Source organism: Lichenostomus cassidix, chromosome 3 (genome assembly GCF_008360975.1).
Source record: "Lichenostomus cassidix isolate B80296 chromosome 3, HeHo_3.0, whole genome shotgun sequence".
Classification (NCBI taxonomy): domain Eukaryota; kingdom Metazoa; phylum Chordata; class Aves; order Passeriformes; family Meliphagidae; genus Lichenostomus; species Lichenostomus cassidix.
Window position 1 is genome coordinate 113,055,557 of NC_139483.1, and position 26,943 is coordinate 113,082,499.

The 26,943-nt window shown below is 63.3% G+C and overlaps 3 protein-coding genes and 1 non-coding gene across 13 annotated transcripts; all 4 read left to right on the forward strand.

Moving 5' to 3' along the window:
* The first annotated feature begins 1,614 nt into the window (after positions 1-1,614).
* Positions 1,615-1,778, forward strand: LOC146440580 (U1 spliceosomal RNA). The gene has a single exon (XR_014851432.1). It is a non-coding gene; the product is annotated as a U1 spliceosomal RNA (small nuclear RNA).
* Positions 1,779-1,862: 84 nt separating this feature from the next.
* Positions 1,863-16,056, forward strand: CAD (carbamoyl-phosphate synthetase 2, aspartate transcarbamylase, and dihydroorotase). Of its 8 annotated transcripts, none has more exons than XM_085057320.1 (45): positions 1,867-2,270; positions 2,511-2,650; positions 3,614-3,743; positions 3,948-4,090; positions 4,204-4,345; positions 4,837-5,008; positions 5,081-5,266; positions 5,358-5,470; positions 5,573-5,718; positions 5,819-5,950; positions 6,175-6,408; positions 6,498-6,719; positions 7,053-7,241; positions 7,459-7,583; positions 7,663-7,796; positions 7,870-7,982; positions 8,082-8,332; positions 8,403-8,649; positions 8,761-8,859; positions 8,952-9,176; positions 9,254-9,436; positions 9,530-9,748; positions 9,834-10,001; positions 10,072-10,254; positions 10,327-10,431; positions 10,506-10,754; positions 10,967-11,048; positions 11,228-11,394; positions 11,539-11,703; positions 11,780-11,911; positions 11,989-12,190; positions 12,269-12,459; positions 12,528-12,668; positions 12,771-12,866; positions 12,918-13,074; positions 13,184-13,231; positions 13,688-13,732; positions 13,844-13,998; positions 14,103-14,177; positions 14,283-14,495; positions 14,690-14,815; positions 14,914-15,069; positions 15,147-15,248; positions 15,329-15,423; positions 15,926-16,056. In XM_085057320.1, the coding sequence occupies exons 1-45, from the start codon at positions 2,186-2,188 to the stop codon at positions 16,026-16,028; spliced, it is 6,786 nt and encodes a 2,261-aa protein (XP_084913446.1). In that variant the 5' UTR covers positions 1,867-2,185; the 3' UTR covers positions 16,029-16,056. The 8 variants fall into 8 exon arrangements, 6 of the variants coding, with proteins under 6 accessions (XP_084913446.1, XP_084913443.1, XP_084913445.1 ...); XM_085057321.1 differs by having other exon boundaries at positions 1,868-2,270; positions 12,936-13,074; XM_085057317.1 differs by having other exon boundaries at positions 7,870-8,332; positions 12,936-13,074.
* MPV17 (mitochondrial inner membrane protein MPV17) lies at positions 15,960-22,966 on the forward strand. Of its 3 annotated transcripts, XM_085057324.1 has the most exons (7): positions 15,960-16,173; positions 19,804-19,919; positions 20,191-20,283; positions 20,523-20,618; positions 22,060-22,092; positions 22,241-22,293; positions 22,370-22,966. In XM_085057324.1, the coding sequence occupies exons 1-7, from the start codon at positions 16,101-16,103 to the stop codon at positions 22,437-22,439; spliced, it is 534 nt and encodes a 177-aa protein (XP_084913450.1). In that variant the 5' UTR covers positions 15,960-16,100; the 3' UTR covers positions 22,440-22,966. The 3 variants fall into 3 exon arrangements, with proteins under 3 accessions (XP_084913450.1, XP_084913451.1, XP_084913452.1); XM_085057325.1 differs by lacking the exon at positions 22,241-22,293 and having other exon boundaries at positions 16,039-16,173; XM_085057326.1 differs by lacking the exon at positions 22,241-22,293 and having other exon boundaries at positions 16,039-16,173; positions 22,585-22,966.
* Positions 22,967-25,253: 2,287 nt separating this feature from the next.
* On the forward strand, positions 25,254-26,276 carry UCN (urocortin). Its single transcript, XM_085057458.1, has 2 exons — positions 25,254-25,577; positions 25,773-26,276. The coding sequence occupies exon 2, from the start codon at positions 25,790-25,792 to the stop codon at positions 26,087-26,089; it is 300 nt and encodes a 99-aa protein (XP_084913584.1). The 5' UTR covers positions 25,254-25,577; positions 25,773-25,789; the 3' UTR covers positions 26,090-26,276.
* The last annotated feature ends 667 nt before the right edge of the window (positions 26,277-26,943 follow it).

Genomic DNA, 26,943 nt, shown 5'->3' on the forward strand with positions numbered 1-26,943 from the left:
GAAGAATCTAATTAGCATCAGAGGCGAAGAGATTCGGATCCAATGAGAGACTGAGTATCAGGAGTTTGCTCAACTTTGGACCAATGAACGCTGACCCAATGCTTTCCTGTGTATTTGTACGGTATAAAATATCTGAAGAATTGGGTAAAAGCTGTGTATTGTGGAATGATTCTCTCTGCACACCCGGGCTATGTGTGGATGAGATGATTTCTGTGGTACATCCTGGCCAGAACGACATCCTGGACAGATAATAAAGTAATGCCTTGACTCTCTAACATTAAAATGTTGTTGGAGGGTTTTCAGTTTTTTTTTTTTTCTGCAGATTCGGCGACAGGGGCCTGGGCACTGGCAGCAGCACGGTGGGAGCAGACACCCATGGAGGGGATGCCCATGAGTACATGGGCATAATGGAAGTGCCCATGCACCCTCCACAGGGAAGCAAGAAGCCATTAAACATCGATATTCACTTCATCCCTGACTCACCAGCTCCCATGACCCCACATGGTCTCACACGCCCAAAGCCAACGCAATGCCCCTGTTCCTCTCCTGTTACTGGCAGTTGGGCTCTCACAGATATGCCATAAGCTTGTGTGCAAGACAGTGGCATGTGCTGTCATTCTGGAGAACAAGGGTGGAGAATACAAATTCCCTTTCATAGAATTCAACACAAACTTCTAGTGCTGCTTGGAATACCTAGAGCAAAACCTTTAGATGGGTAGAGATGGCTTCCAAGCATGAAGAAACCTGGGGATGGCACCAAGATCTTGTTGGATTTGTTACTGTTGGTGGTTGTGCCTATGAGGGTTCAGCCAATCCAACTTGGGAGCAAACTGGAACATGAGATCCTGGCAACAAGACTTGGATGAGGCAGACTAGGGTCACAGGAACAATCCTGGGCATGTGAAGGGATGGGGAGGAAAGAGGAGAGGAAGTGGAAGGGCTTTGACTGGAGACTGTTGGTCGTTACACAGCCTATCCCCAGGCAGGCAAGCAGGGGCAGTGGGAGACCCAGGGTGCAGAGATGAGGGACCCCGAGCTCCCGGGCACCAGGGACCCCTGTGCCGCAGTCCCCGCAGGGGGACCAAGGTGCTGCGAGTCGCCCCCCCTCAGCAGTGACGTGGCAATGGCCAGTGAACACATCATCGGCTTTGCTGACCCCACGGCTCAGGGACAGGAGGCCGACCGAGCCGGGACATCAGCCCTCGCCGGGACTAGGCAAACGAGGGATGAGCCCCGGGAAGGAGAAGCAGCGCTGGAACAGCGCGGGCGACCCTCTCGTGGGTCCGGCGGGCACAGAGACCGCGCGGTCTCGGGATTGGCGGGAGGGTCGGGCTTGACGGGCGGGTACGCGGCCACGCAGCTCCCGCCACCGCAGGCAGAATCAACGCCCCGAGGGGCGTGTCCATGCAAATCTGACAGCACCGCGCCGAATGACGGGACACAGCTCGCCCAAAGCCGCCGCTGCTCTCGCGCGTCCGCGGATGCTGCGCGGGGCGGAAGGTGCGGATGGAGGCGCAGCGCGGGGCTGGGTCGGTGCGGCGGGCGCGGCGGAGTGACCGTGTGTTGTGTAGGCGTGCGGCGGCTGGGGTGTGTGGGTGCGGGGTTTGGGAACTCATACTTACCTGGCAGGGGAGACACCATGATCAGGCAGGTGGTTTTCCCAGGGCGAGGCTCATCCCTTGCACTCCGGGTGTGCTGACCCCTGCGATTTCCCCAAATGCGGGAAACTCGACTGCATAATTTGTGGTAGTGGGGGACTGCGTTCGCGCTCTCCCCTGATTTTGCTGGTGGAAAACAGACGTAATACTTTTTTCGCTGATGTTCCGAAAGAGAAAACCCTTCAACGTTAAAAATTGCTGTTTTCGGATGATTTAGGAGTACAGTAGCTACTCTGAAAACTCTAAAGCCCGGTCCGTAGTCCGGCCGCATTCCGTTGCTCACCTTCCCGCCAGAACTTCCCGCAGTGCCCCGCGAAACGGCGGTCGAGCCCCGGGTCGCTGCTCCTCTCCGCACCCACCGCTGTCCCGCGAAGCCCCCGCGGCCGGTGCACCAGGTGCCGCCGTCCCGCCCCGGGGGCGGTCTCGGCGCGGTCCCGCCCCGGATCCTCCCGCCGCCGCTGCCGCCGAGCCGCGCGCGCCCCGCTCGGTCCCCGCTGCGGAGCTGCCTGAGCGCACGTGGCGACGCCATGGCCCGCCTGGTGCTGCAGGACGGGTCGGTGCTGCCCGGCCGCCCCTTCGGCGCCGTTGGGGCCGCCGCCACCGGGGAAGTCGGTGAGTGAGGCCGTGGGGCTGGGCCGGGGCCGGGATGTCGGGGGGCGGCCCGAGACAGGCGGCGGCACGGAGCGGAGAGGGAACGGGGGTCCGGCCCAGCCCGGGAGCTCCCTCAGCTCGGGGCCTCTCCGTGGGGCCTGCCCGGAGCGCGGGGCTGGGATCGGCCTGGCTCTGCTCAGCTCGGTGTCCCGCGGCGGGGCTGGGGCTGCCCCCCATCACTTCCTTCTCGATCCCCTGCAGTGTTCCAGACTGGCATGGTGGGGTACCCCGAGGCCCTCACCGACCCCTCCTACAAGGGGCAGATCCTGGTCCTTACCTACCCGCTGGTCGGTAACTACGGAGTGCCCCGGGACGAGCCCGACGCCTTCGGCCTCAGCAGGGTGAGCAGGAGGGCCCAGGGGGCTGCGTGTCCTGTCGTGCTGTCGCTGTGGCACTTTACAGAACGGGACACTGCAAGGTGCCAGGGCGGGATGGATGGCACGCGGCACCAGAGCAGGACAGTACAGGGTGCCAGGGCAGGACAGTGGCACATTTTTGCAAGCAGAGGTTTGAGTCCGAAGCTCCAGGGCCCAGAGCTGCAGTGGGGCCCAGCGTGCTCTGACATGGTGAGGAGTGGGGCTGAGCAGAGGGAGACCTCAGTACACTGTGACTGGGGTGCCTCGCAGCATGTGGGATGTGGGGCTGTGTGTGTCCTCACCAGGGCTCTGTTGCAAGGTGGAGGTCTCAAGCCCCTGGGGCTGGGCAGAGGGGCTGCTCGAGGTCCCTGCCCCCTCCCAGCCTCTGGGCCTCCACGCTGCTTGTTCTGGGGCAGAGTCCAGCCCTGCTGTGGCCATGCTGTGCTGGTCTCCCCATGCTGCCCCTGGGGGTCTTGCTGTCAGCAGCCCTCCCTGGGTCTGTGGTGTGTCCAGGTGGGTCCCTGCTGTGGCCTGTGCTTCTGGGAACCAGAGCCCTGGTCCCATGGGGCAGAACATACAGGCATGTCTACAGCTTGCTGGCAAAGCTGTGCCCGGAGGGAGTAGTGCTTTCCCATCACCTTGGTTTGTGTTGCAGCTGTACGAAGCTGAGGGGTCCCATGGCATGTGCCATGTTGGCACATGGGCAGTGGGCTGCAGTCCAGCAGCACTGTGGGGGCCTGGACACCCCATCCTGGGCCTTCCTGATCCAGGGACTTTGCTGGGCTAAGGCTCAACCTCACTGTGATAGGCGTGGGACAAGGTGGGAGCAGTGACAGCTCAGCACTGGGAGGGCTGGTCCTGTGCTCTTGGAATGGGGTCCATGTTCCGTGGGGTTTCTCCTGGGCTGGTGACCCTCTGCCTTGCCCTGCTCACCCCCTGTCACCCTAGTGGTTCGAGTCCAGCAAGATCCATGTGGCCGCACTGGTGGTGGGAGAGTGCTCAGAGACCCCTAGCCACTGGAGTGCATCCCACTCCCTGGACCAGTGGCTGAAGGAGCAGAACATCCCTGGGCTAGAAGGTGAGACTGGGGAGACAGCAGAAAAGGGTGGGAGGTGGGGGCTGGGGATCTGCGAGTTATGAACCAGACCCATCTCTGTGTTGAAATTTGCCATCCTGGGGTTCTACCCAGTGTTGGCATTTGGGGATGATGATGCTGCTGGAAAGCAGGGTCCTGCTGGGGTGGGCCAGGACCATGGGATTGTGTCTCACAGTCCACTTGCAGGGGTAGATACCCGGGCGCTGACAAAGAAGATCCGTGAGAAGGGGACACTACTGGGGAAGCTGGTGCCAGATGGGACCCCCGAGGAGAGCCTCTCCTTTGAGGACCCCAGCAAGAATCACCTGGTGCAGGAGGTGTCGCTGAAGGTGTGGCAGGGATGTCTGAGCAGGGCTGGGAGGCAGCAGAAGGGGGTGTGGAGCCTCTTGCTCCAGGCAGCTGGCCCCAGCAGGAGGCCAGTGATCCACTCCCTCTCCCACAGGCGCCACGTGTGTTCAACCCGGGTGGATCTTTGCGTGTCACAGCCCTTGACTGCGGCCTAAAGAACAATCAGATACGGTGCCTGTGCCAGCGGGGGGCAACTGTCACTGTGGTTCCCTGGGACCACCCACTGGACCCTGCAGGTGAGATGGCAGTGGCTGGGGACAATCTGGGTGCCCACCAAGGGGTGGGGGGAACAGGGTCTGTGGCTGGGACTGTCTGCATGGTTGCTGCTGGGGACAGCTGTGTCCTGCTCAGTGCAGTGGGGTGGGGAGCCTTGGTGTCATCATTCCTGGGGACTTTGGGGCTCAGGGTCCTCAGCATGGCACCACAGGAGGGGGGCCATGGGCTTGGTATGCCTTGCTGTGATTGGCATGGGGGACTCTGGACTGTGGTATCAGTATGGCTATGGGGGGGGGCAGTGGGGGAGTGGGGAGGGCTTGCTGGCACTTGAATGGCTGTCGTGGGGTCAGAATACCTTGGTGCAACCCTGCTGGGGTGCTGCAGGTACAGGGTGCTTCTCTGCTGGTAGCCGAGAGTGCCCGCTCTGACCCTGTGGGGAACTTGTGAGGCCCTACTGTGATATCGAGGGGCTGGGGGGCCCCACTCTGACCCTGCTGCTCTCTTGGCACAGACTTTGATGGGCTGTTCATCAGCAATGGCCCTGGGGACCCACAGCTCTGCCAGGAGACTGTGTCTGGCCTACGCCGACTGCTGGACATGCCCCAGCCCAAGCCCATTTTTGGGATCTGCCTGGGACATCAGTTACTCGCCCTGGCCCTCGGTGCCCATACCTACAAGATGAAGTGAGTGGGGGTCTGGAGTCACTGCAGGGGTCCTGGCTGCTGGGGCTGCCTGACACCTGTCCCACCCCCCAGGTACGGGAATCGTGGGCATAACCAGCCATGCCTGCATGAGGACACGCAGCGCTGCTTCATCACGGCGCAGAACCATGGCTTTGCGGTGGAGACGGGCAGCCTCCCGCCCGGCTGGGCCCCACTCTTCACCAACGCCAACGATGGCTCCAACGAGGGCCTTGTCCACCAGCACAAGCCCTTCTTCAGGTGTGCATGGGACCACAGCAGGGGGCCTGAGGTTGGGGGGGCTGAGGGATGGCATGTCATAGGGATGTGCCCTGCCTGATCCCCTCCACAGTGTCCAGTTTCACCCCGAGCACTGCGCCGGCCCCACGGACCTGGAGGGTCTCTTCGATGTCTTCGTGGAGGTGGTGCGGGACCTGCGTGACAGGGACGGCAGTGCCCGGACAGGTGGGTGTGAGTGTGAGGGACAACCAGGACCATGGGGCAAGGGCTGCAGGATGGGACTGTGCATGGGGGTGCCCTGTCCCCATTGTGCCACATCCCCCCCAGTGCGGGAGCGCCTGCAGCAGTGGCTGACCTACACCAAGGCGTCAGTGGGGGAATTGGATGCAGCCCGGCCCCGCAAGGTGCTGATCCTGGGCTCCGGTGGCCTTTCCATCGGGCAGGCAGGCGAGTTTGACTACTCGGGCTCACAGGTGAGCGCCCACCCCAGGGCATGTGGGGCAGTAGGGGCCACAGAGGGCTGGGTAGCAAGGTCCTGGGGCCACCAGCCGTGACCCCTCTGCTCCCTGTGAGGCCATCAAAGCACTGAAGGAGGAGAACATCCAGACGGTGCTGATCAACCCCAACATCGCCACAGTCCAGACCTCCAAGGGATTGGCGGACAAAGTGTACTTCCTGCCCATCACCCCTGAGTATGTCACCCAGGTGAGCACCCTGCACAGTATGCTGGCTCAGAGAGGGTGGTTTGGGGATGCAGGGATGGCAGAGTTGGGGGCTGAGTGTGGGGCTGGGCTGGGGGGTGGCCTAGAGCCTGGTGCATGGAGGGCTGGTTGTGGGTGGAAGGGTCTTCAGGGGCAGCACAGGTGAAGTAGCAGCCAGAAAACACAGGACCCACTGTGGTTTTTGCCCCACCCCCCCGTGCCCCCCAGGTGATCCGGAATGAGCGGCCCGATGGGGTGCTGCTGACCTTTGGCGGGCAGACAGCCCTCAACTGCGGTGTGGAGCTGACCAAGGCGGGTGTTCTGGATCGTTACCATGTGCGGGTGCTGGGCACCCCTGTTGCCTCTATTGAGATGACGGAGGATCGCAAGGTCTTTGCGGAGAAGATGGAGGAGATCGGGGAGCACGTGGCACCCAGCGAGGCTGCTGCCTCCCTGGAGCAGGTCTGGGACGGTCTGGGGGGCTCTGGGGCAGGGGGCAGGGCAGTGTCCTGTCCTTACTGTTCCCACCATGACCCTGTTGCTCCCTGCAGGCGCAGGCGGCAGCTGAGCGGTTGGGGTACCCGGTTCTGGTGCGCTCTGCCTATGCCCTTGGGGGGCTGGGCTCCGGCTTCGCCAACAGCCGGGAGGAGCTGGTGGCTCTGGTGAGCCAGGCCTTCACCCACACCTCCCAGGTGCTGGTGGACAAGTCCCTGAAAGGCTGGAAGGAGATTGAGTACGAGGTGGTGCGAGATGCCTACAACAACTGCGTCACGGTATGGAATGGAGGGAGGCCTCTGGGCTGCTTCAGAGGGATGGATGTGGGACAGGTGGTGGGGACCAGAGGCTCCCGCTGTACCTCGTCCCCAGGGAGGGCTCCCCAGTGCCTCCCATGGTATTGGCACAGCTGCTGTGTGCAACTGGGAGCTGCACCCCGTGAGCCAGAGCCCCGCACCCCCATGCTGGGGTGTTCACTCCAGCTGTCTACCCCAAGTATTCCAGTCCTGGCTGGGCAGGGGAGGATGTGGTGGGAGCTGGGAGGAACCCACCACAGACAGAACATGTAGTGGGGGACCTCAAGCCTGCAGTGACACCCCCGCCACTGCCAGGTGTGCAACATGGAGAACCTGGACCCGCTGGGGATACACACAGGCGAGTCCATCGTGGTGGCGCCCAGCCAGACCCTCAATGACACCGAGTACTTCATGCTGAGGCGCACAGCTGTCAAGGTGGTGCAGCACCTGGGCATCGTGGGCGAGTGCAACATCCAGTTTGCCCTCAACCCCGAGTCAGAGCAGGTACTTGCAGCTCTCTGTGGGTTCTGGCTCCCACTCCTGATGCCTGGCCAGCCCTGCCCTGGGAGGATCTGGGTCCTGCCCCATGCTGTCCCACGACGCTGTGCCGTGTCACCTCCCCTCACCATGCAGCAGCATCTCTGGGATGCAGTAGGTCAGGCTGTCACCGGCTTGGCCTGCTCTGTGGCACCCGCTGACCCTGCCCATCTGCTGCCCACAGTACTACATCATTGAGGTGAATGCCCGGCTCTCCCGCAGCTCAGCCCTGGCCAGCAAGGCCACTGGTTACCCACTGGCCTATGTGGCTGCCAAACTTGCCCTGGGCATCCCCCTGCCCCTCCTCAGGTAAGGTACCACCGCAGCATGGGGTGAGGTGCTCCTGTGGTGGGGCTGCCCCAGCTGCTGACCCCTGTCATCTCCTCAGGAACTCTGTCACCAACTCCACCACGGCCAACTTTGAGCCCAGCCTGGACTACTGTGTGGTGAAGATCCCACGCTGGGACCTCAGCAAGTTCCTGCGTGTCAGTACCAAGATTGGCAGCTCCATGAAGAGTGTGGGTGAGTGGAGGAGGGCAGCACTAGTGGGCATGCGGTGGACACAGGATCCACCTGCTCACCCGACCTTCTGCAGGGGAAGTCATGGCCATTGGGAGGAACTTCGAGGAGGCGTTCCAGAAGGCTCTGAGGATGGTGGATGAGAACTGTGTGGGTTTTGATCACACAGTGAAGCCGGCCTCGGACATGGTGAGCACTGGGGTCTGGGTGTCTGTGCTGGCTGTGCCATTCTGCAGGGAGAGGTCACACTCTGCTTCCCTCGGTCACACTCAACCCCTGGCCTGGCAGGAGCTGGAAACACCAACGGACAAGCGAATCTTTGTGCTGGCAGCAGCGCTGCGGGCTGGGTACTCCATCGAGCGGCTCTATGAGCTGACCAAGATTGACCGCTGGTTCCTGCACAAGATGAAGAACATCACGGACCACACGGTGCTGCTGGAGTCGTACCGTGGTGAGCAGGGCACCATGCCGCCTGATGTGCTCAAGCGTGCCAAGCAGCTCGGCTTCTCTGATAAGCAGGTGGCCCTGGCCGTGCTCAGGTGAGAAGGGGAGGGGGCAGCCCCATTCTGCTCCGTGCCTCGATCCTGGCACTCACACAGCCCTGTGCAGCACCGAGCTGGCCGTGCGGAAGATGCGGCGTGACCTAAAGATCCTGCCAGTGGTGAAGCAGATTGACACAGTGGCAGCAGAGTGGCCAGCCCAAACCAACTACCTGTACCTGACCTACAATGGGTCTGAGCACGACCTGGCCTTCCGTGAGCCCCATGTCATGGTCATTGGCTCTGGTGTCTACCGCATCGGCAGCAGTGTCGAGTTTGACTGGTGTGCCGTTGGCTGCATTCAGGAGCTCCGCAAGGTCAGACAGGCCCCAGCACCCTCTGGGGTGAGGGGTGGGTTTCCCTGGTCAGAGGATGGGGCCAACTAGGGGTTGGGGCCTCTGGGCTCACCTTGTCCCACCCCCCAACAGATGGGTTTTAAGACAATCATGGTGAACTACAACCCTGAGACAGTGAGCACCGATTATGACATGTGTGATCGCCTCTACTTCGATGAGATCTCCTTTGAGGTGAGGGGCCTGGAGCCCTGACAGCTGTGGGGCTGGATGAGGGCTGCCGTGGCTCTGTCCCAGCCATCCCCCTGCCCCACACGGTGCCGCAGGTGGTGATGGACATCTATGAGCTGGAGAACCCTGAGGGCGTGATCCTCTCCATGGGCGGGCAGTTGCCCAATAACATCGCCATGGCCCTGCACCGGCAGCAGTGCCGCATCCTGGGCACCTCCCCGGAGGCCATAGACTCGGCCGAGAACCGCTTCAAGTTCTCTCGCCTGCTCGACTCCATCGGCATCAGCCAGCCTCTCTGGAAGGAGCTCTCCAACATGGAGGTGGGGCCCAGCGAATGGGAGGGGGCTGCCTCAGGGTGGCTTTCTGTGTGTGCACTGAGGTTCCATCTCTCCTGCAGTCAGCCAAGCACTTCTGCTGCAAGGTGGGGTATCCTTGTGTTGTGCGCCCTTCCTACGTGCTGAGTGGTGCTGCCATGAACGTGGCGTACTCGGACAGCGATTTGGAAAAGTTCCTGAGCAACGCTGTGGCCGTGTCCAAGGAGCAGCCTGTTGTCATCTCCAAGTTCATCCAGGAGGCCAAGGTCCATCCAGGAGACTTTTCTAACCCCGGGATGCCCTCTGAAAGCCCCAGTCCCCACCCCAGGGACAGGCTGTGACCATGTTCCTGCTCATAGGAGATTGACGTGGATGCGGTGGCCTGTGACGGTGTGGTGGTGGCCATCGCCATCTCGGAGCACGTGGAGAATGCTGGGGTGCACTCAGGTGATGCCACACTGGTGACCCCCCCGCAGGACATCACCCCCAAGACACTGGAGCGCATCAAGGCCATTGTCCATGCCATTGGGCAGGAGCTGCAGGTCACAGGCCCCTTCAACCTGCAGCTCATTGCCAAGGTACCTGGGGCTGAGGACTGCATGGTGCCAGCAGAAGAGCACCCCACATCCCCAGCCCTACCTCATTCTGTCCCCTGTCTCCTAGGATGACCAGCTGAAGGTTATAGAGTGCAATGTCCGCGTCTCCCGCTCCTTCCCCTTTGTCTCCAAGACCTTGGGGGTGGACTTGGTGGCTCTGGCCAGCCAGGTGATCATGGGTGAGGATGTGGAGCCTGTGGGGCTGATGACAGGCACGGGCATTGTTGGCGTCAAGGTGAGTGGGGACCAGGGGGCCAGGCTGGGGTGCAGGACTGGGCAGCCCCTGAGTGTCTCCTGGCCCCCAGGTTCCTCAGTTCTCTTTCTCACGCCTGGCGGGCGCTGATGTGGTGCTGGGGGTGGAGATGACCAGCACGGGCGAGGTTGCCTGCTTTGGGGAGAACCGCTGTGAGGCATACCTGAAGGCCATGCTCAGCACCGGCTTCAAGATCCCCAAGAAAAACATTCTGCTGACCATCGGCAGCTACAAGGTGTGTGGGGTAAAAGTGCTGGGAGGCTGGGGTTCCCTCTCTGCCCTCTGACCAGCCCCTGGTTCATTTCAGAACAAGAGTGAACTGCTGCCCACGGTGCGGACACTGGAGAGCCTCGGCTACAACCTGTATGCCAGCCTTGGCACCGCTGACTTCTACACTGAGCATGGCATCAAGGTCAGGGCTGGGGGCCTGTGGGGCCGGGGCACACCCGGGGGCGTGCAGGGCCCTGACAGGGTCACTGCCTGCAGGTGAAGGCTGTGGACTGGCACTTCGAGGAGGCAGATGGCAGCGAGGCTGGCACCCGGGAGACCCAGCGCAGCATCCTGGACTACCTGGCTGAGAACCACTTTGAGATGGTCATTAACCTCTCAATGCGCAACTCGGGGGGCCGCCGGCTCTCGTCCTTTGTCACCAAGGGGTACCGCACCCGGCGCCTGGCTGTCGACTACTCTGTGCCCCTCATCATCGACATCAAGTGCACAAAGCTCTTCGTAGAGGTGGGCTGGGGCATGTGGGGTCTTGTAAAGGTGGGTGTAGGGAAAGGGAGCAAAGTGGGGTTGTGGAAGTCCTGTTGTGGGTGCTGTGGGGTTGGCACTGTGTGTGGGTGTCACTGTGCAGGGGTTGTTTTTGGGGTGCAGTTCAGACAGGCATCATCACCCTGGCCCTGCTCCTGACCTGGGGTCTGACCCCGTGGCTGCTGTTTCTGCAGGCACTGGGCCAGATTGGGGCAGCCCCCCCACTGAAGATGCATGTGGACTGCATGACATCCCAGAAACTCATCCGTCTGCCAGGTGGGTGTTGAGAGGTCACAGGGGGGCAGCATGGAACTGGGACAGTGCTGGGAGCTGGGCTGGGCACATCTGCAGGCACTGTGGAGAGAGATGTTTCCCTGCTGTGCTTCTGGGATGTCCTTTGTCCCTCATATCCCCTGTGGCCAGCAGCTGCCAGTACTGATGCTGACACTCCCCAGGCCTGATTGATGTCCACGTCCACCTCCGTGAGCCGGGTGGCACCCACAAGGAGGACTTTGCATCGGGCACAGCAGCTGCCCTGGCTGGGGGTGTCACTATGGTGTGTGCCATGCCCAACACCAGCCCTGCTGTCACTGATGCCACCTCTTTCGCCTTGGCACAGAAGGTGAGGGGCTGCTGCCAGCCTGATGCTCATGTCCCCTCTCTGGCTACTGCTGTGCCAGCCATGGTGGGCTCATTGCCCTTGGTGGGCTCACTGCCTGTGGTGGGACTGGTGCCAGCACAGCACCCTCTGCCTCTTGTCTTACAGCTGGCTGAGGCTGGGGCCCGCTGTGACTTTGCTCTCTTCCTGGGGGCTTCCTCGGAGAATGCTGGCACTCTGGGCCCCCTGGCTGGGGCAGCCGCTGGGCTCAAGATGTATCTGAATGACACCTTCTCCAGCCTGCGGATGGACGACGTGTCGCTGTGGATGGAGGTGAGCAGGCAGGCAGGGGCTGGCACAGGGCAGATCTGCTCCTGGCACTGGTACCCACCATCCCCGTTCCCCCCAGCACCTGGAGCAATGGCCACGGCACCTGCCCATCGTGGCTCATGCAGAGCGGCAGACGGTGGCTGCTGTACTGATGGTGGCCCAGCTGTACCAGCGTCCTGTCCACATCTGCCATGTGGCCCGCAGGGAGGAGGTGAGCAGGGGGAACTGTGGGTTCCAGGGATGGGGTGTGGCACCCTGAGGGTACCCCCCTAACCGTGGCCGTTCCAGATCCTGCTCATCAAGGCAGCCAAGCAGAGGGGGATCCCGGTGACATGCGAGGTGGCCCCACACCACCTTTTCCTGAGCCAGGATGACCTGGGGCGCCTCGGAAAGGGCCGGGCAGCTGTGCGGCCAGCGCTGGGCACCCACCAGGATGTAGAGGCGCTCTGGGAGAACATGGACATCATCGATTGCTTTGCCACTGACCATGGTGAGTCCCAGGGGATGGTGACCACAGGGTGGGGAAGGTGGGTGGGGACAACCTCCAGTGACCAGCCCCGTCCTGCAGCACCTCACACGCTGGAGGAGAAGCAGGGGCAGGAGCCACCCCCTGGGTACCCTGGCCTGGAGACGATGCTGCCGCTGTTGCTGATGGCTGTCTCTGAGGGGCGACTCAGTGTGGAGGACATCGTCCAGCGCCTCTATGAGAATCCTCGCAAGATCTTCGGGCTACCAGCGCAGGAGGACACCTATGTGGAGGTGGGTCCCTGCCCATCTGCCCCAGGTCCAGCCCCCACGCCGCTGTCTCTGACCCACTGTCCTGGCAGGTGGACCTGGAACACGAATGGATCATCCCCAGCTGCACTGCCTTCTCCAAGGCCCATTGGACCCCCTTCGAGGGCATGAAGGTGAAGGGGACAGTGCGGAGGGTGGTCCTGCGTGGGGAGGTTGCCTACATTGACGGGCAGGTAAGGTCCATGGTCCTTTTATTCCTGTATTGAGGGTGTCCCCCATCACAGACGGGGTCCTCTGGCCTCATTCCTCCAACCCCATCTCTGCCGTGGCTGCAGGTGCTGGTGCCCCCTGGCTATGGTCAGGATGTGAAGAAGTGGTCCTCGGGAGCTGCGCTGCTGCCACATGGGGCCCCTGCCAAGGAGCGTGTGAAGGTACTGGGGTGTATGGAACTGGCAGGAGGTCCCTCTCTGCCCTGGCTCCAGCTCAGTCTCTCGTTGCAGAGCCCCGAGCGGCCCCGGCACACGGCTGGTGAGGTGCTGCGTGGACGAGCCCCCAGCCCCCGCCGGCCCGGCCCCGCAGGTGATGCACGCTTCCACCTCCCGCCTCGCATCCACCGAGCCTCCGACCCAGGGCTGCCAGGTAGGGCGCTGGCCAGTGCAGTAGGCAGGCAGCAAGCATGCTGCCCGGGGCGGGGTCTGGAACCGTGGCTGGGCGGCCCCGGTGACGCCGGCCCTTGTGTCCCGTTCAGCATTCCAGAGGCTGGGAGCCACGCACCGCCCGGGCACCCGAGGCACCGGTAATGTCGGCGGGGGGGGACTCACTAATGGCACTAACTGCAGCCCATGAGTGCATCCCCTCCCCCGGGTGCCGTGCGGGCCCCAGGCTGCCTGTGCTTCCCACCATGGGCCCCTTCTGGCACCCAGCACCAGGACTGGGCACTGCAGGGCAGTGCTGCCCACTCCCCTCCTGCCCCGGCCCGCACGGCAGCTCAGGGACCCCTCATCTGCTAGTGTGATTTTTGGGGTGGCCAGTTGGGAATTGCGGGGTACACTAGGAGAGGGTCACAGCACAGCATGGGGCTTGGACTGCCTGTGTCTGGTTGGCCATCACCCTGGCTTCAGGCCCATCTTGATTTCACCTGGTGTTGCCAAGTGCCAGGAGGGCTGTGCTGCACTGGGAGCGTGCTGGGAGGAGAGCAGGGCCCAGGGTGCTGCCACAAGCCGTAACACCACTGCTCCCCCCTCCCGCACAGGCGAGGACACTCGTGAGAAGGTCAGCAGGAAGGCAGTGGAGTTGGGTGAGTGTGGCAGGGGCCCTGAGGGCGACATTGGGGATCTGGGGTCCTTGCATGGTGTTTGGGCTCTTCAGGGCATCCCCATGGGCTGACCGACTACTCTCGGTGCCACAGATACGGCGGTGGTCCAGGACAGCCACTTCTACCCACTGGGCCCTGTCCCACGCCAGGCCTCCCCACAGCGTGCCCCTCACTTCCAGACCTCCCCGCTGCTGCACCCCCTTGTCGGGCAGCACGTCCTCTCTGTCCGGCAGTTCTCCAAGGAGCAGGTGCCCGGGAGGGTGGGTGTGGGGGCTGTGGATGCTGTAGTGCCTCCTGTGCCCCAGCTGAGCCCTGGTGCCTCCTGTGCCTCCTGAGCCACCTGTCCCCACAGTTGTCCCACCTGTTCAATGTGGCACACACCCTGCGCATGCTGGTGCAGAAGGAGCGGAGCCTGGACATCCTCAAGGTGAGCAGTGCACAGGGTGGATGCCTGTCTCCTGGGCCCCCCAAGGGAGCCCTGTACCAGGCAGGGATGCCCTGGGCTCCCCGAGGTGACAGCCTGGCCCTGCAGGGGAAGGTGATGGCAACCATGTTCTACGAGGTGAGCACACGGACCAGCAGCTCCTTCGCAGCAGCCATGAGCCGGCTGGGTGGCTCTGTCCTGTCCTTCTCCGAGGCCACCTCCTCGGTGCAGAAGGGCGAGTCGCTGGCTGACTCTGTGCAGACCATGTGCTGCTATGCTGATGTGCTGGTGCTGCGGCACCCCCAGCCTGGCGCTGTCGAGGTGAGAGGGGCTGGGGGAAGCTGCATCCTTTTCTGGAGGCACTGGGGACTCTACCCCAATGGCAGGGATGGTGACCTGCAGTATGGGCAGGGACATGGTCCCCAGCTGGGCAGGGGTCAGGTCCTGCCACCATGGGGCTGGTGGGGACTGCGTCCTGCCTGTGCTCACCTGCCCTGCCCTGCTGGCTCTCCCAGCTGGCCGCCAGGCACTGCCGCAAGCCAGTGATCAATGCCGGGGACGGGGTGGGGGAACACCCCACGCAGGCGCTGCTGGACATCTTCACCATCCGCGAGGAGCTGGGCACAGTCAACGGAATGACGGTGAGATGCAGGGGCCAGAGGGCACAACCGGGGAGCTAAGGGGCTCTGTCTAGGCCCTGAGGGGTCATGGACAGGCTGGGGCTGACCCCTCTCCCCAGATCACCATGGTGGGTGACTTGAAGCACGGGCGCACGGTGCACTCCCTGGCCCGCCTGCTCACCCAGTACCGCGTCAACCTGCGCTATGTGACCCCTCCTGGCCTCCACATGCCCCCTGACATCACCAGCTTTGTGGCCTCCAGGGGCATCCAGCAGGTGAGGAGCAGGATGGGGGGCTGGGCCCTGCACACTCTCTGGCCCTGTACCCCCCCACCCTGACGGTGCTGCCCTAGGAGGAGTTCGGGAGCATCGAGGAAGCATTGCCAGACACAGATGTGCTCTACATGACCCGCATCCAGAAGGAACGCTTCCAACGGGCTGAGGACTACGAGGCTGTGAGTGAGGGAATTGCTGCTGCCCTGGAGGGGCATGGGGACTCCCCTGCCCCAGCTCAGGGCTTTGTGTATCCCCTCAGTGCTTTGGGCAGTTCATCCTCACACCCCACATCATGACCCGGGCCAAGGAGAGGATGGTGGTGATGCACCCCCTGCCCCGTGTCAACGAGATCAGGTGGGGAGGGGGGGAACAGGGACAAGAGGGCTGCAGTGTACTGGGAGGGGTTTGGAGGGAGTGTCTGGGAGAAGGAGGTATGAAATATACCTCGCAGAAGTGGGAGTTCTCAGGGCATGGGGGCTATAGGAGGATTCTGGGGGAGCTGGGGCAGTGGTGTTGCAGAGGCGGTTGGTCAGGGGCATGTAAGGGGCAGTGTGCTGGGCAGCACGGGTGGTCTTGGGGTGATGGGGGCTGCGGTGTGCTGGGGTCAGGGGCAAGAAGACTGCAATGTGCTGGGCAGGGTGGACGGAGCTCGGAGTGATGGGCGCTGCTGTAGCTAGGTTTGGGGGGACAGGCTGCACTGTGCGGTGGGCAGGGGTCCCGGGGGGAGTGTCCCACGTGGGTCAGCGGTTCCAGGGGGATCCTGCGGGTCCCGGGCGGTGTCAGAGCTCCCGGGACGACTGCCGGGCATCCCGCGTGGGTCGGGGGCTCGGCGCCTACTGATGACGTCATTCCGCAGCGTGGAGGTGGACTCCGACCCGCGCGCCGCGTACTTCCGGCAGGCGGAGAACGGGATGTACATGCGGATGGCGCTGCTGGCCACCGTGCTGGGCCGCTACTGACCAATAAACGCTCTCGGTCGCGACACGACATCGCGCCGCGACACGCGTCACTGCGCCGCGACACGCGGGGCCATGGCGGCGCTGTGGAGGGGCTGCGGGCGGCTGCTGGCGCGGCGGCCCGGGGCGGCGCAGGCGCTCACAGCCGGTAAGGGATGGGCCCGGCCTACTGCGCCCTGCGGTGGCCGCGCCCTGCGACCCTCGGCCCCTGCGCACAGACCCTCCGCAGAACACAACCCCCCCGCCCTGCCCCTCTGGTCACACGGGGCCACCCCTCCCCAGCACACTGACCCACGCTGCACATGCCCCTCCTGGCCCCCTGCTCCCTCTGGTGCGCCGACTCCCCATTCCTCGCACACAGCCACACTCTGCTGGCACAGGATTCTCCCCACCCCCACACAGCCCCCCAAGCCCCTCGCCCTGCTGTGTGGGCACTGTCACCCCAGCGAGAGGCGGGGCAGCAGCCCCACAGCTGGGGGGCTTCTAGTGCCTCAGGGGTCTGTTTTGTCGGGGAGGAGGTGCTTTCATGCTCCATGCTCACCAGGGAGCAGGGACCCCCATGTGCCGCGTTGGGTGAGGGGCCCTGGCCCACTCCCATTTCAGGAGATTTGCATCAGACGTCTGTGCTGGAGCCAGAGGAGTAGTGGGTGGCTGCAAGGAGGCACAGCCCTCACACCCAAACCCGGGGGAGGTTGCCTTGGCCACCCCCCCTGCCCCGGGAGGGGTTGGATGTTGACCTGTAACACTGGGAATTCATAAGGGCTCAACTCTTTCATGTTTGCCAGCACTCAGTGGAGAAGGCATAGAGGTGCTGCCTGAGGAGAGGCTCCCAGGGTCCTGCACGGGGGATTGCTTGCAGAGCTGTGGTGCCATAAATCTGCCCTGGTGCTGGCCTGTGGCTCTGCTGCTCCAAGGATTTGCAGCCCTGGACACCAGGCAGCTCTGCACCCCCACTTCCCTGCTGCCTCCCCCCAGCCCACCTGAGGCTGAGTCTGAGTGGTCGGGGAGCCTGTCCTGCTTCTGCCATGTGTCCTCGGGGTTGTGTAGGGGCTGTGCTGTATTGATGGTGGGGAGCTGGGGGGGTCCCTGCATGCTCCTTGCTGCACCTCCTGCTTGCAGCCTCCCTCTCACCACCACTTCCCCCTCACCCTGATAGTTCCTGCCCTGTCACTGCTCCCCCTGCCCTCCTGCTCCCACCAGCCCAGGATTCTGGGGAAGCACAACCCTGGGGTCTGGGTGCTCTGCTGAGCCAGGGGCTCCCTTTGCTCTCGCCCCCCTGCCTGACTGCTGGGGCCCTGCCAAGCTGCTTTGCTGTTCCTGCTGTTATTTTTATCGGATGTCATGAAGTCTGTTGCTGGCGCCTGCAGTGCTGGGTGCTGCTGCCAGCACATCCCCCTGTGCTTGGCGGGAGGCCACTGTGGAGCTGGGAGGGCTGCCCAGGGCTGGCCCTGTCTGCACTCCCCCTGCCCAGTGTGGCCCTGGGCTGGCTCTGGCCCCGGCTGTGCTCTGGCTGTTGCTGCTTCACATCATAGCTGGCCCTGCTGTGGTGCAGCCCGCTGTCCCTCAGAGCTCTGTCAGCCGGCAGGGGTGTGGGGCTGAGCCATGGTGGGGCATGGCCTCTCTGTAGAGGCTGGGCTGCTGCTGGATACAGTTCCCCCAGCCCAGAAGTTTCTGCCCTCGGGTTGGGCTCTCCCTGCTGCGGCAGGTGCCCATCTCCAGCAAGGGGGGCGAGAGCTCCTGCTCTCCTCAGAGCTTCCACAAACAATCCCCATCCAATGGCCAGGATCAGCCCACCATTGCTGCCTGTGCAGTGGTCCATGTGGCTTTCCGGGTCCTGTGCCCTGTGCCAGTTACATTCCAGCGTCCAGCCCTGCCATCTCTCACTGCTCTCAGAGACCCCAGTGCTGCCAGCTGGGGCCAGGCCAGGGAGCTGCTGGGAGTTGGCTGTGCCTGCTGTGTCCAACCATGCTCACTGGCTGAGCTGCTGTCCGAGGGCTCTGGGGTCGGGCAGGTCTTTGCCTCCTGCATCCTGGGCCCTGGGCCAGGCTGCCAGCAGGGCTCAGGCACAGTGGGCAGCAGCACGTGCCTGCAGTTGTGACCCTGCTGTTCCTCCCTGCCTGTGGAGAGCAGTCCCCTGCTCCTGCCATGGCAATGCCATGGGCATGCAGATGGTGCTCTACTTAGGTTTGGGCCCCATTCAGAGTCCTCTGGTCACAAAACAGCAACCTGGCAGCAACCTGAGGGTCAGCTAGGCACCCCTGGCACGAAGCTTGGCTGGGATGAAGTTTCCAGCCCCGCACAAGAGCTGTGCCCTGGCTGTGCTGGGGGCACCCTGGGCAGGCACTGTTGCCAGTCATTGCAAGGGGTTGCATCTGGCTGCATCCCCAGCCCCAGGCAGGGATGCACAGACAGGTCTGTGTCTCCCAGCACAGTCTCATCACTACTGGGCACTGTACCCAGAGCCTTCAACAGTGGATGAGTAGCAGTGGTGCCATGCTGTGTTCTCAATCAGTGCTGTGCCCCTGCACCCAGCTCCTGGGAATGCAGCTCCTGGGAGTGCTGCCCACGGGAGCAGCCAGTGCTCTAGCTGTGCTGGCCTGGAGTCCAGAGACCTGCTGCCACCCCTTTCTGGTGCTGCTGTGGCCTGTGGGCTGGTGGGGTTGCTCTGCCATCATGGGGGGTGCGGGGGCTCACAGGGCTGGGGAACACAGCCTCGGATCCTGGGGCTGGTCTGGGCTGTGAAGTGCAGGAGGTGCTGCTGGGAGTACAGCAGCTCTATGGGGCTGCAGAGCTTGGGCTGGTCCTGCTGGTGAGCTCTAGGGACCACCTGGCATGGTGTGGGGACAGGGAGCTGGGCCCTTGTCCGTGAGGACCTACTGACAAAGTCGCTGGTGCAGGGCTGGTACTGAGCTGGTCATTGCTGGGGCTGGCAGGACAGGGGCTGCTGGGGCTGGCACCCGCTAGGCCGAGGGCTTGCTGAGGCTCAGGTCTTCCGAGGATGGAGAAGAATGGCATCAGGGCTGGAGACCTGCCAGGGAACCATTCCGGGGGGGAGCAGGTAGAGTGAGCAGTAGCTGCCAGGGCTGGGGTAGCAGTTGGGGGGGTGGAGGGCAGCACTGGGCCAGCTGAGTTGCGTCGAAGGGGTCAGGGGTGTAGGATGGAGCAGGAGCTGCCAGAGACCCAGCCAGGCAGCACCCCACCGGGGACACTGATCTGGAAACAGGGCAGGTAGCTGTGCCAGAAGCCGGCTGTGGCAAGGGGCTGGGACAGGCTGGGCAGTGGGGAGCACATTCTGTCCATCCCAGCTGGTGGGGGGCAAACACAGGCAGAGAGCTGTGCTCCAGGGAGGGGATTGCAGTTGGCAAAGCCTGCCCAGTGTTCCGGGAGAGGTTTGGGGGAGGTGTGGGAGAGGCTGTGTTGGGGATCACAGGCAGCAGCTGGGCAGGCTCTGCCCTGAGAGCTGCAGGCACCATGGGCCCTAGGTGACTGGTCAGCCCCGTGCTCAAGTTACAGGGAGGAGGTGCAGCTGGACACCATTTTGGTCAGAGATGCTGCAGTGTCCTGAGAGGCCTGCGGCACTTGGGAAAGTGGAAGGCCTGTGCTGTGGGGTTTGGTGCTGGTGGTGGGGAGCTGCAGCTGGGACAGAGCTGGCAGGGCTGGAATAGGCTCAGGCATCCGGGGCAAGGGGGGCAGCAGCAGCAGCACTGGGGCAGAGGGCCCAGCTGTGGGCAGGTCACACAGGTGTCTCGCACACCTAAATTGGCTGTGCTGGTCACAGGGGCCCTCATGGGAGCTGGGGATGTGATTGCACAGCAGCTGGTGGAGCGGCGGGGGCTGCGTGGGCACCACTGTCCCCGCACCCTGAAAATGATGGCCATTGGCTTCTGCTTCGTGGTGAGTGGACACGCAGTGGGACGGGACGGGATGGGATGGGCAGTACTTCCAACAGGGTAGGACCGTGGTGCTGCAGCATGAGTTGGCCCATTGTGGTGCCACCTCTGGCAGCTATGGGCAGGGCCCGTTCCATGGAGCAGGAGCAGCAGAGGACAAGCTTGTTCTTGTGGTCCAGGGCTGGAGCAGGGCCATGTAGCCAGCTCTGGAACCTCCCCAGCCCTCGTGTGACCCATGAAAGCAGATACTGCTCCTCACCCCCTGGCTCCTGCAGGGCCCTGTTGTGGGCAGCTGGTACAGGATCCTGGATTGGCTCATCCCGGGGAATACAAAAGTTGTGGCTGTGAAGAAGATGGTCCTCGACCAGGTTGGTGTGACGTGGGTGAGGGTGTCGCGTGGGACAGGGCAGCGGGATGGGGCAGTCGGGACTGCCATGTCCGTGTGGCCGGTTTCCATCCTACTCTGAGAGCCCAGTGCCTGAGCTGGGCCCAGTCCCACTGCAGTGGAGGGCTGGGTGGGCAGTTTTGCATGCCTTTGCTGCCCATGGCCAGCCTGACTGCAAGAACCACAAGCTCCTCAGCATCAGCCGGGGCTCCTCTTTCGCAGGGGGGTTTTGCGCCATGCTTCCTCGGCTGCTTCCTGGCTGTAACGGGGGCCACAAATGGGCTGTCAGTGCAGGATAACTGGTCCAAGATCCAGCAGGTATGTGCTCCTGCCCTGGGCAGCTCCTCCTGTTCTGCTGCTGCTCTGATGGCTGCTCCCATTTGTGGCCATACCCATGGCCAGATGCTGGATCCCAGGGCCCTGGGCATGTCGGGTGCCCAGTGCTGCCAGTCTGAGTACTGATGCCAGCACCAGTTCCTGTGGTGTGGCACTGGGGTCCCACCTGGGCCAGACACGGGTGCCATGGGCTCCTGCATCCTGACCAGGCCTGCTTCTGGCTGGGTCTCCAGAGCAATTACCAAGATGACTCCCATTAGCAGTAATTGCTGGAAACCAGTGTGAGCACTGAGTCAGCAGGTCCAGAGTGAGTCACTGGGGAGTGGGTGCCCTCCTGCCACAGAATGAGGCACGCTGGGGTGGTCGCATGGCTGCCAGGGGTTGCAACGCCAGCCTGGCTCACTGATGCTGCTGGAGCTGCGTGTGAAGGGCCCCAGCTGGTCGGAGCTCTGCCTGGGTGATACCAGCAGGGTTCTTTTGTCTGCATGGGGGCATGCCCAGGCGCCAGCCTGCTACCCACTGGGCTACCAGTACATGCCCCTCATCCTGCTCCAAAGTGCATGAAGCTGATCCTGGGGCAGAGTCACGTCACCTCTGCGTTCTCCATGCTCCGTGAAAGCCACAGCTGGGGAATGGGATGCTCCAAGGCACCTTAAGGGCACACATGAACAGATCCTGGGCATAGACAGCACTCCGAGCACTCTCATCCATCTGCCCCTGCTGCATTCTGACCAGCTCATGTCATGGATCTTGCCTTGCCTTCCCCAGGGAATCCCGCTGTGGTCAGTGATTCCTGTGAGCTGTGGCTCCTGGCCATCCCTGATCTGGAAGAGGGTGCTGGGCTGGGGGCTGGGCATCAGCCCTGGCAGCACCTTCACCCCTGGCTTGGGGCGCATCCGCCTCTCCCCACGCAAGAGGAAGCGTCAGCAGAGCATCCATCACCCCTCCCTCGCTCACCCCGTCCTGGGCTGCTGGCCAGCGCTGGGAGGGGCCTGGCCTCCTGGCTGAGTCATGGCCCAGCTGGATGAGGAACTTGTCCTGCTGCCACGGGACAGGGATGCGACACAGCCGCGGCTGTGGCACGAGGACAAGGCAGCACCTTGGACTCCCAAAGCGGCTGCCCCAGCTCAGCCCTTCTCCATCTCTGCCCTGTGGTGCCCAGGAGGGGGCTGGGGAAGCACTGAGCTGGAAAGGGGTTCACAGCCACACTGGAGAAATGAGCCATCTGCCAATGTGCCCTGGCTGTGGCAAAAAGGGCCCTTAGTGGGAATGGTTCTGGTCATCCTCTCCCTTCCGCCCCCACGGACACGGCTGTGGGAAGGCACAAGCAGGGCTGCAGGGTTTCCGTGCCCGGCAGTGCAGAGCTGGAGGGACCAGTGGCAGGGACAGGAGCCCTCTGACTGTTCACACCTTTCTCTTGTAGGACTACATGGATGCCCTGATGACCAACTACTGTGTGAGTGTTGGCAGATCTGTGTCCGTGTCCCTGTCCCATCTTCATGGGGCTGCCATGGGCTCTGTGGGACATCCCAAGTGCCAGGCAGGGGTTGGTGTGGGGTGTTTGCCCTGACAGGGTCCTCACTGCTCTCTCCTTCTCTGCCCAGATCTGGCCACCTGTGCAAATTGCAAACTTCTACTTTGTGCCTCTGCAGCACAGGTAGTGTCGCAGCCCTGGCCCCCCGTCCCTGGCCCCCTGAGCCGGCAGCTGCAGACGCTGTCCCCTCTGTCCCCAGGCTGGCCGTCGTCCAGTGTGTTGCCATCATCTGGAACTGCTACCTGTCCTGGAAGACAAACCGGATGTGAGGCAGAAGCTGTGTCCCATCCCTATCCCCAGCCTGTGCACTGCCTGACCCCACCACAACTCAGAGCCCTCGGACTGGTCATGCATGGCTGTGGACAGGCTGGGATATGCAGGGTGCTGGCAGCAACCAAACCACTCTCTTCTCAGGGGGACACCATCCTCTAAGGCCACAGCTGCCACTGCCCCAGGGACATGCCACGGAGAATATGGCAGACACCAAGACAGGCCTGGAGCTGCTGTAGCCATGCTGTGCAGCAGTTCTGCGCATGATGCACATCTCCATCTGTGCTCTAGCCCTTGTGATTTCCTAGCCCTTCCCTGCATACAGCGTGCTCCTGGCCCCGAGTGTCACTCTGACCTTCCCCACGGCACATCCTGAGGGAAAAGAGCAGCACTGGAGCAGGGCTGGCTGTGCCATGGGCACAGAACTGGGATCACTGTAGGCTGGGGTTGCTCTCCCTGAAAATGGCATTTGCTCTGACTGCTGTGGATAGCCGGAGCTTCAATAAATGGTGGTTTTCACTTGTGATTCCCATGGCCCTTGGTCTTGTGGCCTGGCATCCCCCCTGGGCCCTGAAGATGCATTTCCAGAGCAGCTGTTCCTGTTACAGATCAACAGGTCCACTCTGCCTCATCTCAAGGCACTGAGCATGGGGCTAGGGAGTGCAGGCTTCTGGGGTGGGCTTCCCCACTGGCAGGAGAGGGGAGTGGGCTCTGGCAGAGGGTGGATGGTGGTTTAGGGCATCATCAGGTCCCACGCAGCTGTTGCATGGTGCCCCGAAAGCTGCAGGGCATTGGAATGAGGTGGATGGAGCCAGATTCCTGATGCTGGGTGCAGAGTGCCCCCTGAGTCAGTGTGTGCCTGATGCAGGATTGTGCATCGGGGAGGGTCCAGAAAGGGTTGGGGGTAGGATGAAACTCTGGCTGGGACAGGGCCACAATCCACCTGTGCTGTGTCCGAGACAAGCCTGCCTGTTCGGTCACAGAGAAGCCCCACAGAGCTGCCACTGCCTGTGCTGCTGCCCCATGGGGATGTGTGTCTATGCTCACCCTACACTGGCAGTGAGCAGACACAATCCGGCTCCTACAGTGTCCCTGCCCAGCACATCCTGCCCAGGGGCTCCAAGTGGAGCTGGTGGGACCACAGTGGTTCATCTCACCCCTGTGGAGCCTTGAGCCCTGGCCCCTTTACCTGTGCTACTGCAGTCCCACACAGATGGAAAGAACCATCCCCATGCTGCCAGCACCAGCTGGGCTCTGCCGGCATGGCCTTCATGGAGGGGATTCACCATCCATCCTTCCACCCTCGTCCTCCCCCCAGGCTGGTTCTGCACTGACCCTGTCTTTGGGGCTGCTCCAGCCAGGTACATACAACCTGAAGCACAGACGAGGCAAACCTGCACAGTCCCAAGGGGTGAGGCAGGGGACAGTAGGGGCTGCAGCTGCAGCCCTCTTCCCCCTGACAGTGCTTGTTGGTGCAGCACAGGACTGGAGCCAGGTGAATGGACTGGGCACAGACGGCACCAGTGCTCTGGGGGGCCTTGGGTTCTGTGTGGGGCTCAAGCTCTCCTCAGCCAGTGGGGTAGGTGCTGTAGATGGCAGGAATTTGCAGCCCTGAGGTGCTGAACCTCTTGCAGCTCCCTCTGGGGGTGCAGGAGGCTCCGGCTGTCAGCAGTGAGTGAGCTGTAAGCATGGCAAGAGCCACGTGGAATGAACCACTTGTCCCCAGGACCACCTGCCCCCCAGCATGAGGCTGCCAGGTCTCGGGGGGCTAAGCCCAGCCCCTGCTGAGGGCTCTGCCCTGCTGCTGCAGGAAGCGGTGCTGGGTGCCAGCCTTCATGCCAGATCACGTCACCGGGGCATGACACCATGTGCTGCTCACTGCAGGCAGGGCCATGCCCCACCACCGCTGTGCCACTGGTGTGGGATACACCGTACAAGGGGCCAGGCTGAGCTGCTGTGCCTGGCTCTGCCCCACACTGGCACTGTGGAAGGAGCTTGATCTGGCACCTGCACCAGCATCGGCACTGGGTGTCAGCTCAGCTACACTCTGGGAGTCTGCTGGTGGCGTGCAGTGCACTGAGGGGTCTGCTTGGCAGCAGCGTGAAACAGTCAGGGGTCTGCTGGCAGTAGTGTGGAACACTCGGAGGGAATGCCAGCACAGTGTGGTGCACTCAGGGGGGCTGCCAACAGTAGTGTGAAGCACCAGCAGCCAGCTCACCATTTGGCAGCGGTGCCGGTGCCCCGACGGAACACCCTGCATCCAGCACGGCGCTGCCGGCTCCGGTGCCTTCATTCTATGACTCACAGGACTTGGCCGGTGCTTCTGCTGCGCTCGAGGCGTCTGCGAACTCAGCCCCGCGGTTTGACCTCGGCACCGCCCGCTCTGCCCGGAGCACTGAGGCACAGCTAGGCCGGGGACCCCCACCCGTGACCGTCTCGTCCCGGAACTGCCTATGCCCGGGGTGTCCCCATCCCCCTCCCCACGGATCCCCCCCGCCGCCCCGGGTCCCTGCTCAGGACGCCGCTGCTCAAAGCGGCTGTTCGGCTCGGGAACGCGAGGGTCCCACGCCGAGAAGCCGTTGCTGAGCCCGGTACTGCTGCCTGAGGGCTCACTGGGAACTTACCTGTACAGCTCACCGGCCCCGCCTCGCTCACCGGCCCCGGGGCCCCGGCGCGTCCGGTCGTTCAGCACCGCGGACAGCAGCGGAGAGCGAGGCTGTGGATGCGGCAGAGCCAGGAGGGGAGCGGGGGAGCAGGAGGAGCGAGGAAACCGGAGAACAGGGGAAGGGATGGTTAGCACGGCTAAAGGCACCTGCTGGCCCCGGCCCAGCCGTGCCTTTTTGGTGGGCGTCAGAAAAGAACCGGAGCGGTGGCTCCCGAGACCGGGGAGGGCAGGCTCTGCCGCTCCTCCCCGCTGTCCCTCAGCCCCGTCCCGCCGCCGGGTACTCGCTCCCCGCCGCCCCGGTGCCCCCCGCCTCCGCCCCCCGCCGCCCGGTGCGTGCCCGGCGATGACGTCAGCCCGGGCTCCCGGACCGATATAACCCCCGGCCGCTCCGCCGGCTCAGCTCCCGCGGGACGGATCGCGCTCACTTCGCCGCCAGCACCGGCAGGAACAGGGCACGGACACAGCGTACCGGGTACGGGACGGGGCTTGGGGATAGGGCTGCTACAGCACCGGGGCCGGGGGCGCGCAGAGGGGACGGAACGCGGCGGCCGGGCGGGGAGGATGCTCTGCGCCCGGGACGGTTCCCGCGCCACCGAGACCGCGATACCCGTCGGGCTCCGGCAGCCCCATCGGCCTCTGCCGTGGCGCTGAGCCCCTGACCCCATAGGTGCGGAGGGACCGAGGATGCGGCGGGTGCTGCTCACCCTCCTGCTGTTGCTCGCCCGCCCTCCATCCGCCGCCGCCCGCCCCGCCACCACCGACGGCTCCATCCCCGCGGCCGGGACCGAGGCTCAGGACCACCTGCTCTGGCCGCCGCTTGCGCCACCGCCCCCGGGGCCGTGGCGAGGGCGGCGGGACGAGCCACCGCTCTCCATCGACCTCACCTTCCACCTCCTGCGGCACCTCTTGCTGCTCGCCCGCGCCCAGAGCCAGCGCGCCCGCGCCGATTCCAACCGCCGCATCCTCGACGCCGTGGGGCGCTGACCCCGCCCGGAATACCCTGATACCCCGAACCACCTGTAACCCTGGGGCTGCACCGACCTCCAGCCACCGCCTCCACCTTTGCACCGTAGGGCGCCCGGCACCAGCACCGGCACGAACACGGGCACGGGCTGAACGCACCTCAGCCCCGGCGCTGGGGCGAGCAGGAGCGGAGCTGGCCCTAAGACTGGTCCGCACCAATTTTGTAATAAAACGTGGTGGAAACCCGAGCGTGAGCGAGTGCGGGGAGGGGTAGCTGGGGGTGTGGGGGCCAGGGACTGGGCAAACCGGGAATGTGCTCACCAAGAATGGGGAATGAGGGAATGGGGGAGTGGGGAAACAGGCTCAGTGGGAATGAGGGAATGGGCTCACCAGGAACAGGGACTGGGGAAATGGGCTTATCGGGAATGAAGAAGGGGCTCATCAGGGATGGGGAAACGGACTCCTTGGGACTGGTGGAATGGGTTTACCAGGAAGGGGCAAACAGATTCAGCAGGAATAGGAAAAGAGCCAACTGGAAATGGAGAAATGGCTTAGGAATAGGGGACGGGATGAGCTGGGCCAGGTCTGGGCAAGAGCAGCTGGGCCATTAGCACAAACCCACCAGCACTGGGAAAAGGTACGTGTGTGTTCCTAGGTCAGAAGGTGACACACCATGTTCTTCAGCGGGGATAAGGTGCTCCGAGCCCCACAGTTGTGGAAGCAGTAGGAAGCAAAGGGGCCAGAGGGATGGGAGCAGTGGGTCCTCACCACCAGTGAGCCAGGCACAGGGAGGCTGCACCCACCTGACTGCTGGGGGGACATGAGCAGGGAAGCAGCCCCTCCCCGGGATGTGTGGTGGGGCTGGGAGCTGGGGG